Source organism: Carcharodon carcharias, chromosome 20 (genome assembly GCF_017639515.1).
Source record: "Carcharodon carcharias isolate sCarCar2 chromosome 20, sCarCar2.pri, whole genome shotgun sequence".
Lineage (NCBI taxonomy): Eukaryota > Metazoa > Chordata > Chondrichthyes > Lamniformes > Lamnidae > Carcharodon > Carcharodon carcharias.
The window spans coordinates 72,078,456-72,093,548 of record NC_054486.1 but is presented as its reverse complement, the minus strand read 5'-3'; the positions used below and the strand labels follow the sequence as shown (position 1 = coordinate 72,093,548).

The following is a 15,093-nucleotide window of genomic DNA, read 5'->3' as shown; positions in this document are numbered from 1 at the left end:
AGCTTGCTCCTGCCCCACAGAACTCATTTCTCGTTATCTTGACTCCCTTCTCTCTCCCCTTGTCCAGTCCCTTCCCACCTACATCCATGATTCCTCTGACACCTTACGTCATATCAACAATTTCCAGTTCCCTGGCCCCAACCGCTTCCTCTTCACCATGGACGTCCAATCCCTCTACACCTCCATCCCCCACCAGGATGGTCTGAGGGCCCTTAGCTTCTTCCTCGAACAGAGGCCCGAACAATCTCCATCCACCACTACTCTCCTCCGTCTGGCTGAACTTGTTCTCACGCTGAACAATTTCTCCTTCAACTCCTCTCACTTCCTCCAAAAAAAGGTGTGGCTATGGGTACCTGCATGGGCCCCAGCTATGCCTGTCTCTTTATGGGGTATGTGGAACATTCCTTGTTCCAGTCCTACTCCGGCCTCCTTCCACAACTCTTTCTCCGGTACATCGATGATTACTTCGGTGCTGCTTCATGCTCTCGTCGGGACTTAGAAAAATTTATTAATTTTGCTTCCAATCTCCACCCCTCCATCATTTTCACGTGGTCCATCTCTGACACTTCCCTTCCTTGACCTCTCTGTCTCAATCTCTGGTGATAGACTGTCCACCAATATCCATTACAAACCCACCGACTCCCACAGCTATCTCGACTACAGCTCCTCACAGCCCGCTTCCTGTAAGGACTCCATCCCATTCTCTCTGTTCCTTCGCCTCTGTCGCATCTGTTCCGATGATGCTACCTTCAAAAACAGTTCCTCTGACATGTCCTCCTTCTTCCTTAACCGAGGTTTTCCACCCATGGTTATTGACAGGGCCCTCAACCGTGTCCGGCCCATCTCCCGCGCATCCGCCCTCACGCCTTCTCCTCCCTCCCAGAAACATAATAGGGTCCCCCTTGTCCTCACTTATCACCCCACCAGCCTCCGCATTCAAAGGGTCATCGTCCGCCATTTCCGCCAACTCCAGCATGATGCCACTACCAAACACATCTTCCCTTCATCCCCCCTATCGGCATTCTGTAGGGATCGCTCCCTCTGGGACACCCTGGTTCACTCCTCCATCACCCCCTACTCCTCAACCCCCTCCTATGGCACCACCCCATGCCCACGCAAAAGATGCAACACCTGCCCCTTCACTTCCTCTCTCCTCACCGTCCAAGGACCCAAACACTCCTTTCAAGTGAAGCAGCATTTCACTTGCATTTCCCCCAACTTAGTCTACTGCATTCGTTGCTCCCAATGTGGTCTCCTCTACATTGGAGAGACCAAACGTAAACTGGGCGACCGCTTTGCAGAACACCTGCGGTCTGTCCGCAAGAATGACCCAAACCTCCCTGTCGCTTGCCATTTTAACACTCCACCCTGCTCTCTTGCCCACATGTCTGTCCTTGGCTTGCTGCATTGTTCCAGTGAAGCCCAACGCAAACTGGAGGAACAACACCTCATCTTCCGACTAGGCACTTTACAGCCTTCCGGACTGAATATTGAATTCAACAACTTTAGGTCTTGAGCTCCCTCCCCCATCCCCACCCCCTTTTTGTTTCCCCCTTCCTTTTTTTCTCCAATAAATTATATAGATTTTTCTTTTCCCACCTATTTCCATTATTTTTAAATATTTTAAAATCTTTTATGCTCTCCCCAACCCCACTTGAGTGCCCTACCATCCATTCTTAATTAGCACATTCATTTAGATATCACCAACTTTAACACCTATGTGTTCTTTTGTTCTATTGTTGTTGACATCTTTTGATGATCTGCTTCTATCACTGCTTGTTTGTCCCTACAACCACACCAACCCCCTCCACTTCTCTCTCTCTCTGCCCCCCCCACACACCTTAAACCAGCTTATATTTCAACTCTTTCTTGGACTCGAACTCAAGTTCTGTCGAAGGGTCATGAGGACTCGAAACGTCAACTCTTTTCTTCTCCGCCGCTGCTGCCAGACCTGCTGAGTTTTTCCAGGTAATTCTGCTTTTGTTTTAAATAGTGGTCTCTACAGTTTTAACATAACCTCCTTGCCCTGTTTCTTATACCCCCATGCCTTGGACGATAAAGGGAAGTATTTTGTATGCCTTCTTAACCACTTTGTCCATCTGTCTCGTTACCTCCAGGGATATGAGGATATGCACTCCAAGGTCCCTATGTTCCTCTACACTTCTCAGAATCCTATAACCTATTTTGTATTCTCTTGCCTTGTTTGCCCTCCACAAATGGATTAACTAATTTCTTCAGGTTGAATTCCATTTGCCAATTTTATGCCCTCCTGACCAGTCTACTAATATCATCCTGCAGTCTACAGTTTTCTTCCTCACCATCAACAACACTGCCAATTTCGTACCATCTTCAACTTCTTAATGATGCCCCCTGCATTGTCTAAATCATTGATATATATACCATGAAAAGCAAGGGACCCAGTATCCAGTACAGTTTAGTAATTCAAAAGCAATACATTAATAAATACACTAATTATAAATGGATAATACTAATTTAACTCTGAGTGCATAGTTTCAAAAATCTTCAACTTAGATTATTTATGGTTTCCATAACAAGATTAATCCAAGTAAGACTTTTATTATAAATAAATTAGCAACCAACTAATCAACTGAACTTGAAACAGAAAATAGAATTGTAAAAGTTATACTTCCATTTATTAGCAAAGTACTTCAGTTCACAGCCTTGTATTAGAATCTTAGATAGAAATAGATATGTTGATGTTTTCACTTTATTTTTAATTCATTCAAGGGATGCGGGGGTCACCGGCAAGGTTAGTATTTGCTTCCCGACCCTCAATTGCCCTTGAGGTGATGGTGATGAGGCACCTTCTTGAATTGTTGCAGTCCATGAGGCCCACAGAGCCCATTAGGAAGGGATTTTGACATAGCAGAGAAGGAATGATGATATAGTGCTAAGTCAGGATAGTATATGGTTTGGAGGGGAAGTTGTAGGCAGTGGTAAGAGTCTTAATTTTTCTTAACTCCACTCACTTCCTCCAAATAAAGGTGTCCCTGCATGGGTCCAAGCTATGTCTGCCTTTCTGTGGGATATGTGGAACATTCCTTGTTCCAGTCCCACTCAGGTGCCCTCCCTCACCTCTTTCCCCAGGACACTGATAATGGTGTCTCTGCCGTTTCCTGTTCTCACTGAGCTGGAAAATTTAATCAACTTTGCTTCTAAATTCCACCCTTCTCTCACCTTCACATAGTCTATCTCTGACTCATCCTGTCCTCAACTTCTGTCTCCATTTCCAAAGAAAGGCCAACAATCAATATTCACCGACTCCCAGAGTAACCTCAACTACATTTCCTTACATCCCACTTCTTGTGGGAACTCTATTCCATCCTTTCAGTTTCCGTTGCATATTTTCTGCTGGTACAACCTTCTATAGCAGCGCTTCTAGTTTTCCTTTTACCTCAACTGAGGATTCCTTCCCACTGTGGTTGACAGGGCCATCGACCATGTCTGTTCCATTACCCACAATTCTGCTCTCACCCCTTCTGTTCCCACCCAGAACCAGGATAGAGTCCCCCTTGTTCTCACCGTCTATCCCACCAACCTATATATTCAATGGATCATACTCTGTTTCCGCCACCTCCAGGTTGACACCCCCACCAAAACCACCTTCCCCTCCCCTCTGCTTTCAGCACTGACAGGTCCAACCTGTCCAAATCTCAAATCACCCCCCAACAACCCCTCCCTGTTCCATGTCACCTATCTATGCAAATGTAGGAGATACAAAACCTGTCCTTTAATTTCTTCTTACCATCCAAGGCCCCAAGCTTTCCTTCCAGGTGAAACAGTAATTTACGTGTACTTCTTTCAATTTAGCATACTGTATTCGCTGCTCTCAATGGGTTCTACTCTACAAAGAGGACACAAAATGCAGACTGGACTTCACAGAACATCTCTGCAGGCACGAGCCAAAGTTTCCAGTAGCCTTTCATTTTAATTGCTCTCATGCTGACCTCTCTGTCATCATCTACTTGCAGTATTCCAATGAAGCTCAATGTAATCTTGACAAGCAGCGCCTACTCTTTCAATTAAGCACTTTATTGCCTTCCAGCCTCAACAATTTCGGACCATAATCTTTGTCCCCATTGTGTTTTTTTTTGCAGGTTTCGGTTTTACTCTCCTTTTTGCTTTCGGATGGTAGCTGTTCATCATTCTGTCATTCACACCTTCTCGAGGTACATCTTTTGTTCACTTGTCCCATTACCACTCCCCTTGTCCTTATACCACTAACTCTCATCATTTAATCTCTCCTGTTTTCACAATCCTTCCTATTTGTTCTTTTCCCACCCTCTCCCTTTTCACTTGCTCGAAACCCATTATATTTCTAACTTTTCCCAGTCTGATGAACGATCAATCTGAAACTTTAACTCTTGTTTCCCTCTCCAAAGATGCTGCCTTAGCATTTACAACATTTTCCATTTTTATGTAAAATCAGGAGCACAGGCCAAACGTTTCCCAAACAAATAGCCAAAATTAGGGACACTAACAATGTGTTACATTGTGAAAAATCAAATAACCTAACATTTCACTTTTATATTATAGGTCTAATGCTTTTGTTGTTTGCACAGCTCTAAACACTGTACAAAACGCCTCAAATCTAAATTTAAAATGTTTTCTCTGCAGACTTCCTGTCCAAAAAATGTTGCTTTTTGTCAATCATTCCACATTATAAATTCCTAAAACCTTATTGAAAAAATGGGAACTGCCAACGTACATTTGATCCACTATAATACCTTCCTGCTGCAGCACTGCAGTTGTATGACTCATGTAAAAATTAAGTGATTAGCCATAGTCCACAAAGGACCATTGGCATCTCTGTCCAGCTGGTTACATACAGCTTGAGGGGCACCGTTCCGCAAGTGCGGGAGTAGTGCTGTTGAGAAAATTCTATGCTTTAGCCAACTGCTTCCCAAATTGCTATAAACTTGCTGTTTAACTACAAATAATAAAATCAAATTAATGTATTATACAAAATAATGTGTGAAGGCGTGATTTTAAAATGGAATTGGAATACATCAATATACACCCTAGTCCAAATCTCCCACACCCTCACCTGAAGACCATACTGACGCTGGTTTCTCACACGCAAGACAGATCGACTTCTATGCAATGAATACGGCAAAGCTGGCTATGTTAACATATGTAAAAAGAATGACAATTGGTATTTATATAGCACCTTTTATTTACTCAGGAAGTCCTAAAGCGTTTCATAAGGCAACAAATTATTTTTGAACTGCAATCAATTGTTATGTCAGGAAATGCAGCACCTGAATAGGCGGAATGGGCCTCAGTTTAATGTCTCATTTGAAAGATATCAACTCTGACAACATAGTACTTATTCAGTGTTGAAAGAATTGTCAGCCTTCTGTGGAGCTCAAACTCAACTTTCTCACTTACACAGTAGTGCTGCCAAAAAGCTAAGCTGACAAAAAGACAATTAAAACAAAAAGTCAAAAATCAAACAAATTTATGGGGGTTGGAGGTGAAGAATCTAGCAGAAAACTATGCTTAACCTATCTATATTCCTATATTTTTGGAGGCAGGCAATATGCATGATTATTTATCAATAAAGTTTCTTTTTAGATTTATCATTATGCGCTGGTTCCTGTATTTGTAATCTATTGGATTGAGAAGTGACATTTGCATGTTTCAGTTAAGAGGGACATCCGGCACAAAAACTAAGTAGATTGATACCTTGGATGGGAAGGGTAGGATCAAATGCGGAAATATTGAGTAGAGTTGGTCTTTACTCTCTGGTGTTTAGAAGAACGAGAGTATTGTTCCCATACAGGGCAAGACTGGGGAATTAATAACGGGAAACAAGGCAATGGCAGAAGCTTGGAACAAATATTTTGTAACTATCTTCACAATAGAAAACACAAAAAGCATCCTCAGAATAGCTGAAAATCCCAAAAGGCAAAAGGAAGGGAGGAACTTAATAGCCGTTGCTAGAAAAAAAGTAATGGGAAAACTAATGGAACTAATGGCAGCTGACAAGTCCCCTGGGGCCCGATAGACTGCATCCTAGGATCTTAAAAGAGGTGGCTGCAGAGATAGTTGATGCATTGGTTGTAAAATTCCAAAATTCCCTAGATTCTGGAAAGGTCCCAGCAGATTGCAAAACTGCAAATGTAACACCTCAGTTCAAGAAAGGAGGGAGACAAAACAGGAAATAATAGGCTGGTTAGCCTAACGTCTGTCATTGGGAAAATGCTAAAATCCTTTGTTCAGGAGGCATTAATGCTTTCAGGCAGTATCAACATGGTTTTGTGAAAGGGAAATAGTGTTTGACAAATTTATTAGAGTCCTTTGAGGATATAACAAGCCAAGTAGATAAAGGAAAACCAGTGGATTTGGATTTCAAAAAGGCATTTAATTAGATGTCACATAAAACATTAATACACAAGATAAGAGCTTATGATGTTGAGAGTGATATATCATCACGGATAAAGGATTCGTTAACTACCAGGAAACAGAGTTGGCAAAAACGGGTCAATTTCAGGATGCAAACTATAACTAGTGGGGTGCCACAGGGATCTGTGCTGGGGCATCAACTATTTATGGTCAATATTAGCTACTTGGATGAAAGGACCAACAGTATTGTAGTCAAATTTGTTGAATATATAAAAGTAGGCAGAAAGACAAGCTATGATAAGGATACAAAGAGTCTGCAAAGGTATATAGATAGGTTAAGAAAAGGGAAAAAAATGGCTGATGGAGTATAACGTTGAAAATGTAAACTTGTCCACTTTGGCAGGAAGAATAGAAAACTATTAAATGGAGAGAGACTACAAAATGCTCTAATACAGAGGGATCTGGGTGTCCTTACACATGAAAAGTCAGTGCGCAGATACAGCAAGTAATTTGGAAGGCAAACAAAATGTTGGCCTTTAATGCAAGGCGGAATGGCATATAAAAGTTGGAAAGCCTTGCAACAATTGCACAGGGCATTGGTGAGACCACAACTATAGTACTGTGTACAGTTTTGATCAACTTACCCAAGGAGAGACATACTTGCATTAGAAGTATTTCAGAGGAGGTTCACTAGGCAGATTCCTGGAATGAGGAGTTTGGCTTATGAGGGTAGGTTGAGCAGGTTGGGCCTATACTCCATAGAACCATAGAAAAGTTACAGCACAGAAGGAGGCCACTCGACCCATCTTGTCCATGCCAGTCCGAGGACACCCAGGTGCCCTTTCTGATCCCACCTTCCTGCACCCAGCCCATAGCCCTGCAGCTTACAGCACTTAAGGTGCGATCCAGGTACTTTTTAAAAAAAGAGTTTAAAGTTTCTGCCTCTACCACCAACTTGGGCAGCGAATTCCAGACACCTACTACCCTCTGCGTAAAAAAGTTCTTCCTCATGTCCCCCCTACACCTTCTGCCACTTATCTTGAATCTATGTCCCCTGGTTCTAGAATTCTCCATCAAGGGAAACAATTTTATTCTGTCCAGTCTATCTATTCCCCTCATAATTTTGTACACCTCAATCAAGTCACCTCTCAGCCTTCTTTGTTCCAGGGAAAATAACCCCAACCTATCCAATCTCTCCACGTAGCCACACTTTTCTAATCTTTCATTCTTGTAAACCTCCTCTGCACTCCCTCCAGATCTATTACGTCCTTCCGGTAATGTGGTGACAGAACTGCACACAATACTCCAGTTGTGGCCTCACCAGTGTTTTATACATTCCAACAGTCCTCACTTTTATATTCTATATCTGTGCCAATGAAGGAGAGCAATCCATATGCCTTCTTTACAACCTTGTCTACTTGAACTGCTGCCTTCATGGACCTGTGTACTTGTACGCCAAGATCTCTCACTTCATCTACCCCTCTTAGTATATTCCCATTTATTGTGTAATCCCTGTAACTGTTTGAACTCCCTAAATGTATGACTTCACACTTCTCTATGTTAAAATCCATCTGCCACTTTACCGCCCCCTCCACCAACCCATCTATAGCATTTTGGAGATTATGGCTATCCTCTACACTATCCACTACTCAGCCAATCTTTGTGTCATCTGCAAATTTCCCAATTGTGTACCCCACGTTCATGTCCAAATCGTTAATATATAATGCAAACAGCAAGGGTTCCAACACCGAGCCCTGTGGAACTACACTTAAGACAACGTTCCATTTCCAAGGGCATGCATCGACCATTACCCTTTGTTTCCTGTTACAAAGCCAACCTTTTATCCAGTTTGCCACATTACCCTGAATTCCATGGGCTTTCACTTTCCTGACCAATCTGCCATGTGGGACCTTGTCAAAGGCCTTGCTAAAATCCATGTACACAACATCCACTGCACTACCTTCATCAACCCTTCTTGTCACTTGCTCAAAGAATTCAAATCAAATTTGTGATGCAAGACCTTCCTTTAACAAATCCATGCTGACCATCCCTGACTAGTCCATGCCTTTCCACATGACTGTTAATCTTTTCTCTCAGGATTGATTCTACTAATTTGCTCACCACCGATGTAAGGCTAACTGCCTATCATTGCTTGGCATTTCCTTTAATCCCTTTTTAAACAATGGAACTACGTTTGCATTTCTCCAGTCCTCTGGTACCTCCCCTATATCAAGTGAAGATTGGAAAATCATCCTCAGAGCATCTGCTATCTCCTCCCTGACTTCCTTCAGTAGCCTTGGAAACAATCCATCTGGCCCAGGTGACTTATCAGCTCTCAAAGAATTCAACCCTTCGAGTACTTCCTCTCTCTTTATCACTATCCCATCCAATATCTCAGTGTTCCTCCTGGCCTACAATATCTACATCCTCCCTTTCCTTTGTAAACACGGAGACAAAATATTCATTCAAAACCCTCACTCCAGTTAAGAATAATGAGGTGACCATATTGAATCTTATAAGGCTCTGAGGGTGGTTCACAAGGTAGATGCTGAAAGAATGCTTCCTCTCATGGGGGAATCTAGAACTAAAGAGCACAGTTTAAAAATAAGGGGTCTCCATTTAGGACAGAGATGAGGAGGAATTTCTTCTCTCAGAGGGTCATTAGTGTTTGGAATTCCCTTCCCCAGTGAGCCATGGAGGCTGGGTCAATGAATACATTCAAGGCGGGGTTAGATTTTTGATTGACAAAGAAGTCAAGGATTATGGGTGGCAGGCAGAAGAGTGAAGTTAAGGCCACAATCAGACCAGCCATGATCTTACTGAATGGCAAAGCAGGCTCAGGGGATGATTGGCCCACTCCTGCTCCTATTTCTTATGTTCTTATGTAGATGATCTCATTGAAATGTATAAAATTCTGAAAGAGTTTGACAAGGGAGATATGGAGAGGATTTTACCCCTGGTATAGTCTAGAACTAGAGGTCATAGTCTCAGTACAGTCATGTGATGAGGAAAATTTCTTCTGAGGGTTTTGGATCTTTGGAATTTTCTACCCATTGCATTGTAAATCTCAGTCATTGAGTACATCCAAGGTTGAGAATGCTAGATTCCCTTAAGAGTCCTAAAATCAAGGCATGAGGATAGGGTGGGAAAATGCAGTTGATGCAAAGGTTTATCCATGATTTTCATGAATTGTGGAGCAGGCAGTGGCTGAATAGTCTGCTCCTATTCCTTGTTATGTTCTTAACATTACGATGCTGGGATTATAAAGCAGAGTAGCTGAGAAGCATGGCTGACACCCAAGTAATGTTTTGCCTTACCGAGGAGAGTTGAGCATAAATTATGAGAAAGGTGTTTCATTTGTGTTGTGGCACACTGGTGAATGTAACTGTGTTTTTGTTTTTGCAATTTTTCTGGATAGCTGCAGCAATTGCTACCCATAATCATACTATTACATGAAAGTGATTAGAAAGGGCTATCAGTTTAAAGTAAAATAGGAATAAATTACTGTAGTTTGAGAGGTATTAAAATAATTAACATTAGGCTCAACATTAGTGCAGTACACTGGTCTACCAATATGCTGCTTTATGCAAATCCAAGTATTGCCTATGATTCACTCCATGGCTAGCTACTCACTTCAAAAACAGATCGATAGAAGGGTCATGATATAAATCATAGGGAGGAAAGAAAATCATGATTAAGTTCACACCTCTTGTTATTCAAAATCAGAATTCAAAAACCAGGGAATAGGTTGCTTATTAATAGGCTCATTCAAGAACCTATTTTCTGATACAGAATATTCTGTATTACTTGTGGCTGAGAGGGAAGTGAGACACAAGAAAATATAGTTTTAACAAACAAAAATACAGCCAAAAGTTCCTATTTTACATCTACTGGGAATCAACAATGTTTTGTTCTGGAACACTTGTAACTTCTTACTGCTTAAGCCATGGTTAAATATATCAATCTGAGCTGTGGGTTAAGCTTTTCTCCAACGTTTTCCCTCTTTCTTAATCAAGTTAATCCCTCTCAGAATAGGACCACAGTTTTTTTTTTAAATAGCAACTTACTCCACTGCTTACCAGATTTTGCTCTTGTCATAGCATAGCCACCATTGCTAGATACAGTCAGTGACTGAGGTTTCAAGATCTCCCCTGGTGATGACTGGTTACTTTCTGGTCTAGTTGCAGTAGAAACTTGGATGTAGGGTCCCACAGCAGCAACACGACCCGAGGTATTAGACTGTGTCTGGGGTGTTGGTGTGCCATTAACTCGATTCAGCTGCTAAAGGAAAAACAGGTTTGTTAAATAAACATCAATATCAGATATGAAGAAAAGATTAACTCCTCTACTACAGTAAATTTGCATTCCCAGAAGTCTTTTTTTGACAATATTGATGTTAGGGCAACTAGCAGATCTCCTGTGACAATGAGTTGGAGGGTATGCCATTGTAGTAGGATGGGAGGTATGGGGGAAACTAGGAATTTTGGATGCCCAGTAGGACTTAATTGAAAGGGTTGAAAGAAATTTCAGGGGGCTAAAATATAAAAGAATGAAGGCAGCATGCCAAGAATTGATCTGTGGCTAGCAATCATCAGCAGAAGTAAGATATGTAGACAGTGATGGCAACAGCTGCAGTGAGGAAAGAGAAGTGACCTAGGTGGCCAAGCCAGGAATTTTTCCATTGTCTACATACCCCTACTAGCTTTATAGTTTTATGCTATAAATTCCAATATTTTAGATTGTATATACAGTTCACTGGCAGAGAAAACAATGTGATTTCATAAAGTCATTGCAAATAAATGTTCGAGCAATTTGATTGTTGTTACGTAGTTGCTATTTGTAATTAGCACAGCTTTGGAAAAAAAAAAGTGATTTTGGTTGGTCTTGCCATTGCTGCTTGCTGAATTTTCTGACCTACCTGGAGAATGAAACTGGCTTCTGATTGGTTCGCATTTCGTCACTGGACATTCAAGCCAACGAGCAGAGATAACTTAAAAAAATAGCTATCTGAGCTGTTTGCATTTTTTGCCCTGTGGACACTTGTGTGGTGTGATGCTTTGAAATATGAGGCTAATAATGCACAACAGATGCATAACTTGCAATTATACAGATGATAATGAAAATGATTCCACAGTCTGTGCTTGATCACAATTGTTGCATAATAACTTACAGGTAAACAGAAGATGTAACAATATGCCATAGTATTATCATTTACTTATTAACAAAATAAAATTAGTTAAACCTTCATCTCTTAGGAACCGAGAATCCAGACTAAAAGTTTAAAAAAAAAAATCTGCTGGAAAGGGCACCGAATTTACAAAACAAAGCAGTTTAGAATTGAAGATTTTTCATTGTAGAACTGCTTACAATTTGTTCAATTACAAACAGAACATTAGATATAAAAATAGAAATCAGCATCATACAGGGATGTTTTCTTTTTGACGTGCATCAGATTTCTTCTTCCACAAACGTTCACGAAGTTCACTGATTCTTTTGTCCATCATAGTCACTTCCACGTTCCGCTTGTTAAGCAATTCCTTTTGATGTTGAAGTTTAGTATTTTGCTCCTGGTTAAGCTTATTGCGAATCTAAAAAGGACAGTAAATCCATGGTATGAAAATGTTTGGTGTCATAATCTGTTTATAAACTCTTCCTCAAACTCAAATTTCTTTAGCCGGCCAGGGAAAGTTAGGGAGTGTCAAACTTCTCTATTGCTGCTTTTCTGTTGTGTGAGACCTATGCTAATGGTGCTGGCTCCCAGCACGTTGGTGTTGTGCAGCCAGTGCCAACCCCAAATTGAAGCTGCCAGATTGGTGAGGCTGGATGCCAGGATGACTTTTTTTTTTTAAGTAATTGGTCTTCCTAATGCCTGGCTTAAGTGAATCAGCCACTTGATAGTCTGGTTTCGTTTGCCTGCCTTCTTAACCATTGTGCAAAATAAGTGCATGGAAATAGAACAAAACAGTATATTTTAAAAATTTAATAAAATCTTTTCCTTCTATAAATAACTTCAATCAAATGGATATCTCCATCTTTGTAAAAGTCAAGCCAAATGGAAGTTTTCACTTTTAACATGCAACTATGCCATGATATCAAAGAAAAATTACAAGATTCATGCTTCCCTTCAAAAAAATGATTTTTTTTTTCTCTTGGATGCTTAAAACCAGTATTATAAAAATGGGTGCCACAGCTTTGGTTCATTCTGCATGCTTCACCTGCAGCTCTTGATATAGCTTCTTTAATTCAACGGCTGCGGGTCCTGGCACTTGTCCATTGTAAGCCTGCAATCCATTTGTTTTTCCTTTCCTCAAGTCATCAAGTTGCTGCGTCAGTTGATCAACTTTTAACACAGCTGATTGCAACTCCCGCTGTTTCTCATGGAACATATTGTTGATGTGCTCAATTTCAGCTGCTGTGAGAAGAGAGAGAAAAGTGGAAAACTATAAACCTGCAAACTTGCTAGTTTTTAAAGTGCTTTATATTCAAATTTTATTTTAGGTAGCATTTGCAGAGAGTGAATATCAAACTTTAAATAGTAGAAAGACATTATTCTAATATTAAAGTTAGTGTGGTGGAAAATAGCTAAAACCCACAATGTGCAGTACCAGTGGGCTGTGGAAGGTCTTGGATACAACGCAATGCATTTCTGGGATGATCTCACATGCTGGAAAAATGTCTCCATGGGCAGGATTTTTACCTCGTTGGGCAGGCGCGGTGGGTGGGCTCAGGAGCGGCTGTGAAACTGACCACTGCCCGCGATTGGGCCCCAGCCGCAATTTCACGCTGGCTGGCTAATTATCAGTGCTACTAGGATGGGGGCAGGAGGAGCGCAAGCGCTGAAGTGTACGCATGCACGGTGCTGCGCTCAGTGAAAGCTCTCTGAAGGCACAGAGCTGCCTCAGGAAGCTGAAGATTTTTAACATTACAAATGAAGAGTTGAAAAATAAGGAAAACATCTCTCCTCATGTCCCTACTCATATGACAGAGTCACATGTTAAAAATGAGTTTCAAAAGTTTCTTAAAAATCACTGGCTGAAACGTCATCCTGTCCCGAGGATGAGGTTTCACAAAAAATGTAAAGGCCGCTTGGCCTATTCGCCCGCCTGCCAATCGAACGGTTGGACGGGCAGTGAAAAATTTGATTTAATTAATTGATTAAGGGCCTTTATAGGGCTCTTAATTGTCGCCAGGTGCGCTGCCACCTCTCGTGAGCACCTGCCGAGCGAAATATCAGAGTGCGCAATGACGCCAGGAAGCTCGCCCAACGTTATTGCGCACTATTTTCATCCCATTCAGGTTGGACTTGCGCCCACCAGATGAGGGAAAATTTCTGCCCCATATTCTTGCCATCGACCTCAATATTTCTGAATTTGAGGGGAAGCCGAGGGCATCACGTCACATGTGATGAGCTAAATGATTATTCAAATGCACATTTAAGAACACTGTCACCTTATAAGCAAAGAAAATTTAATGAATGATGCCATTGGCAAGGCCAGCATTTATTATTCCTGTCTAATTGCCCAAAAAGTTGGTGGCACCTTCATTAACTACTGCAATCCATCCAGGGAAGGTATTCCCACAATGCTGTTAGAAAGAGAGCTCCAGGATTTTGATCCAGCAATGATGAAGCAATAGTGATATATTTCCAAGCCAAAATGACATGAGACTTGCAGGGGATCTTGGAATGTTGGCATTTCCATGGGTCAGCTGCCCTTGTCATTGTAAGTGGAGAGCTCACAGGTCTGGGAGTTGCGAGGTGTTGTCGAAGAAGCTTTGGCAAGTGGTTGCAGTGTATTTTGTAGATGGTACACACTATAGCCATGGTGTGCTGATGATGGCATGAGTAAATGATTAAGATGGTAGCTGTGTTGCCAGTTAAGCAGCATGCTTTGTCCTGGATGGTGTTGAGCTTCTTGAGTGTTGTTGGAAATGCTCTCCACTTGCCTGGATGAGTGTATTCCATCACAGTCCTGATTTGTGCCTTGTAAAAGGCTTTGGGAAGTGAGGCAAGTTATTTGCTACAGAATAATCAGCCTCTAATTTGTTCTTATAGCCACAGTAATTATGTGGCTGGTCCATATAAGTTTCTAGTCAACAGATGTGGGGGAAGGGTTCAATGAATGTAATGCCACTGAATTTCAAGGGGAGATGGTTAGACTCTCCCTTGGAGATTATCATTGTCTGGTCGGTGTGCTGCCCAAGCCTGCATGTTGTCCATGTCTTGCTGCATGTGGGCATAGGCTGCTTCATTACCTGAGGATTAGTGAATGGAATTGAGCACTGTGCAATTATCAGTGAACATCTCCAATCCTGAAATTATGATTGTGAAAGGTCATTAATGGAGGCTGCACTGAAGTATGGTCCTGATGGAACTGAAACTGAGTATCAGTGAATAGGCTAGTGGTGAGTTACTGTCAATGACCCATACCATCGTTTTGCTGACAACCGAGAATAAGTTGGTAGGGCAGTATGTAGCTAGATTGGATGTGGATTGAATGTGTCTGCCCAATTTTTCACATTGTTAGGTAGAGGCCAGTGATATAGCTACACTGGAATAGCTTGGCTAGAGGTGCAGCTAGTTCTGAAGCATGTCTGTAGCAATGTAGCCAGGATGTTTTGGGGGGGGGGGGGGGGGGGGGGGGGGGGGGGGGGGCCATTACTTTTGTTGCATCCAGTGTGCTCAACCGTTTCTTGATATCATGCAAAATGAATCAAGAAGGGTGA

At 41.8% G+C, this 15,093-nt stretch overlaps 1 protein-coding gene across 9 annotated transcripts in view; it reads right to left on the bottom strand.

Annotated features, from left to right (window-relative positions):
• ppp1r13bb (protein phosphatase 1, regulatory subunit 13Bb) overlaps positions 1-15,093 on the bottom strand; it is a 105,940-nt gene that overhangs the window by 20,516 nt on the left and 70,331 nt on the right. For 6 of the 9 annotated variants that reach the window (XM_041214060.1, XM_041214062.1, XM_041214058.1 and 3 more), the window contains exons 7-9: positions 12,585-12,781; positions 11,793-11,957; positions 10,449-10,650 (exon numbers count right to left, since the gene is read on the bottom strand). In XM_041214060.1, coding sequence (XP_041069994.1) covers positions 10,449-10,650; positions 11,793-11,957; positions 12,585-12,781 — 564 coding nt within the window. The remainder of the gene's footprint in view (positions 1-10,448; positions 10,651-11,792; positions 11,958-12,584; positions 12,782-15,093) is intronic. The other 3 variants (XM_041214059.1, XM_041214064.1, XM_041214066.1) reach the window with 1 other exon arrangement.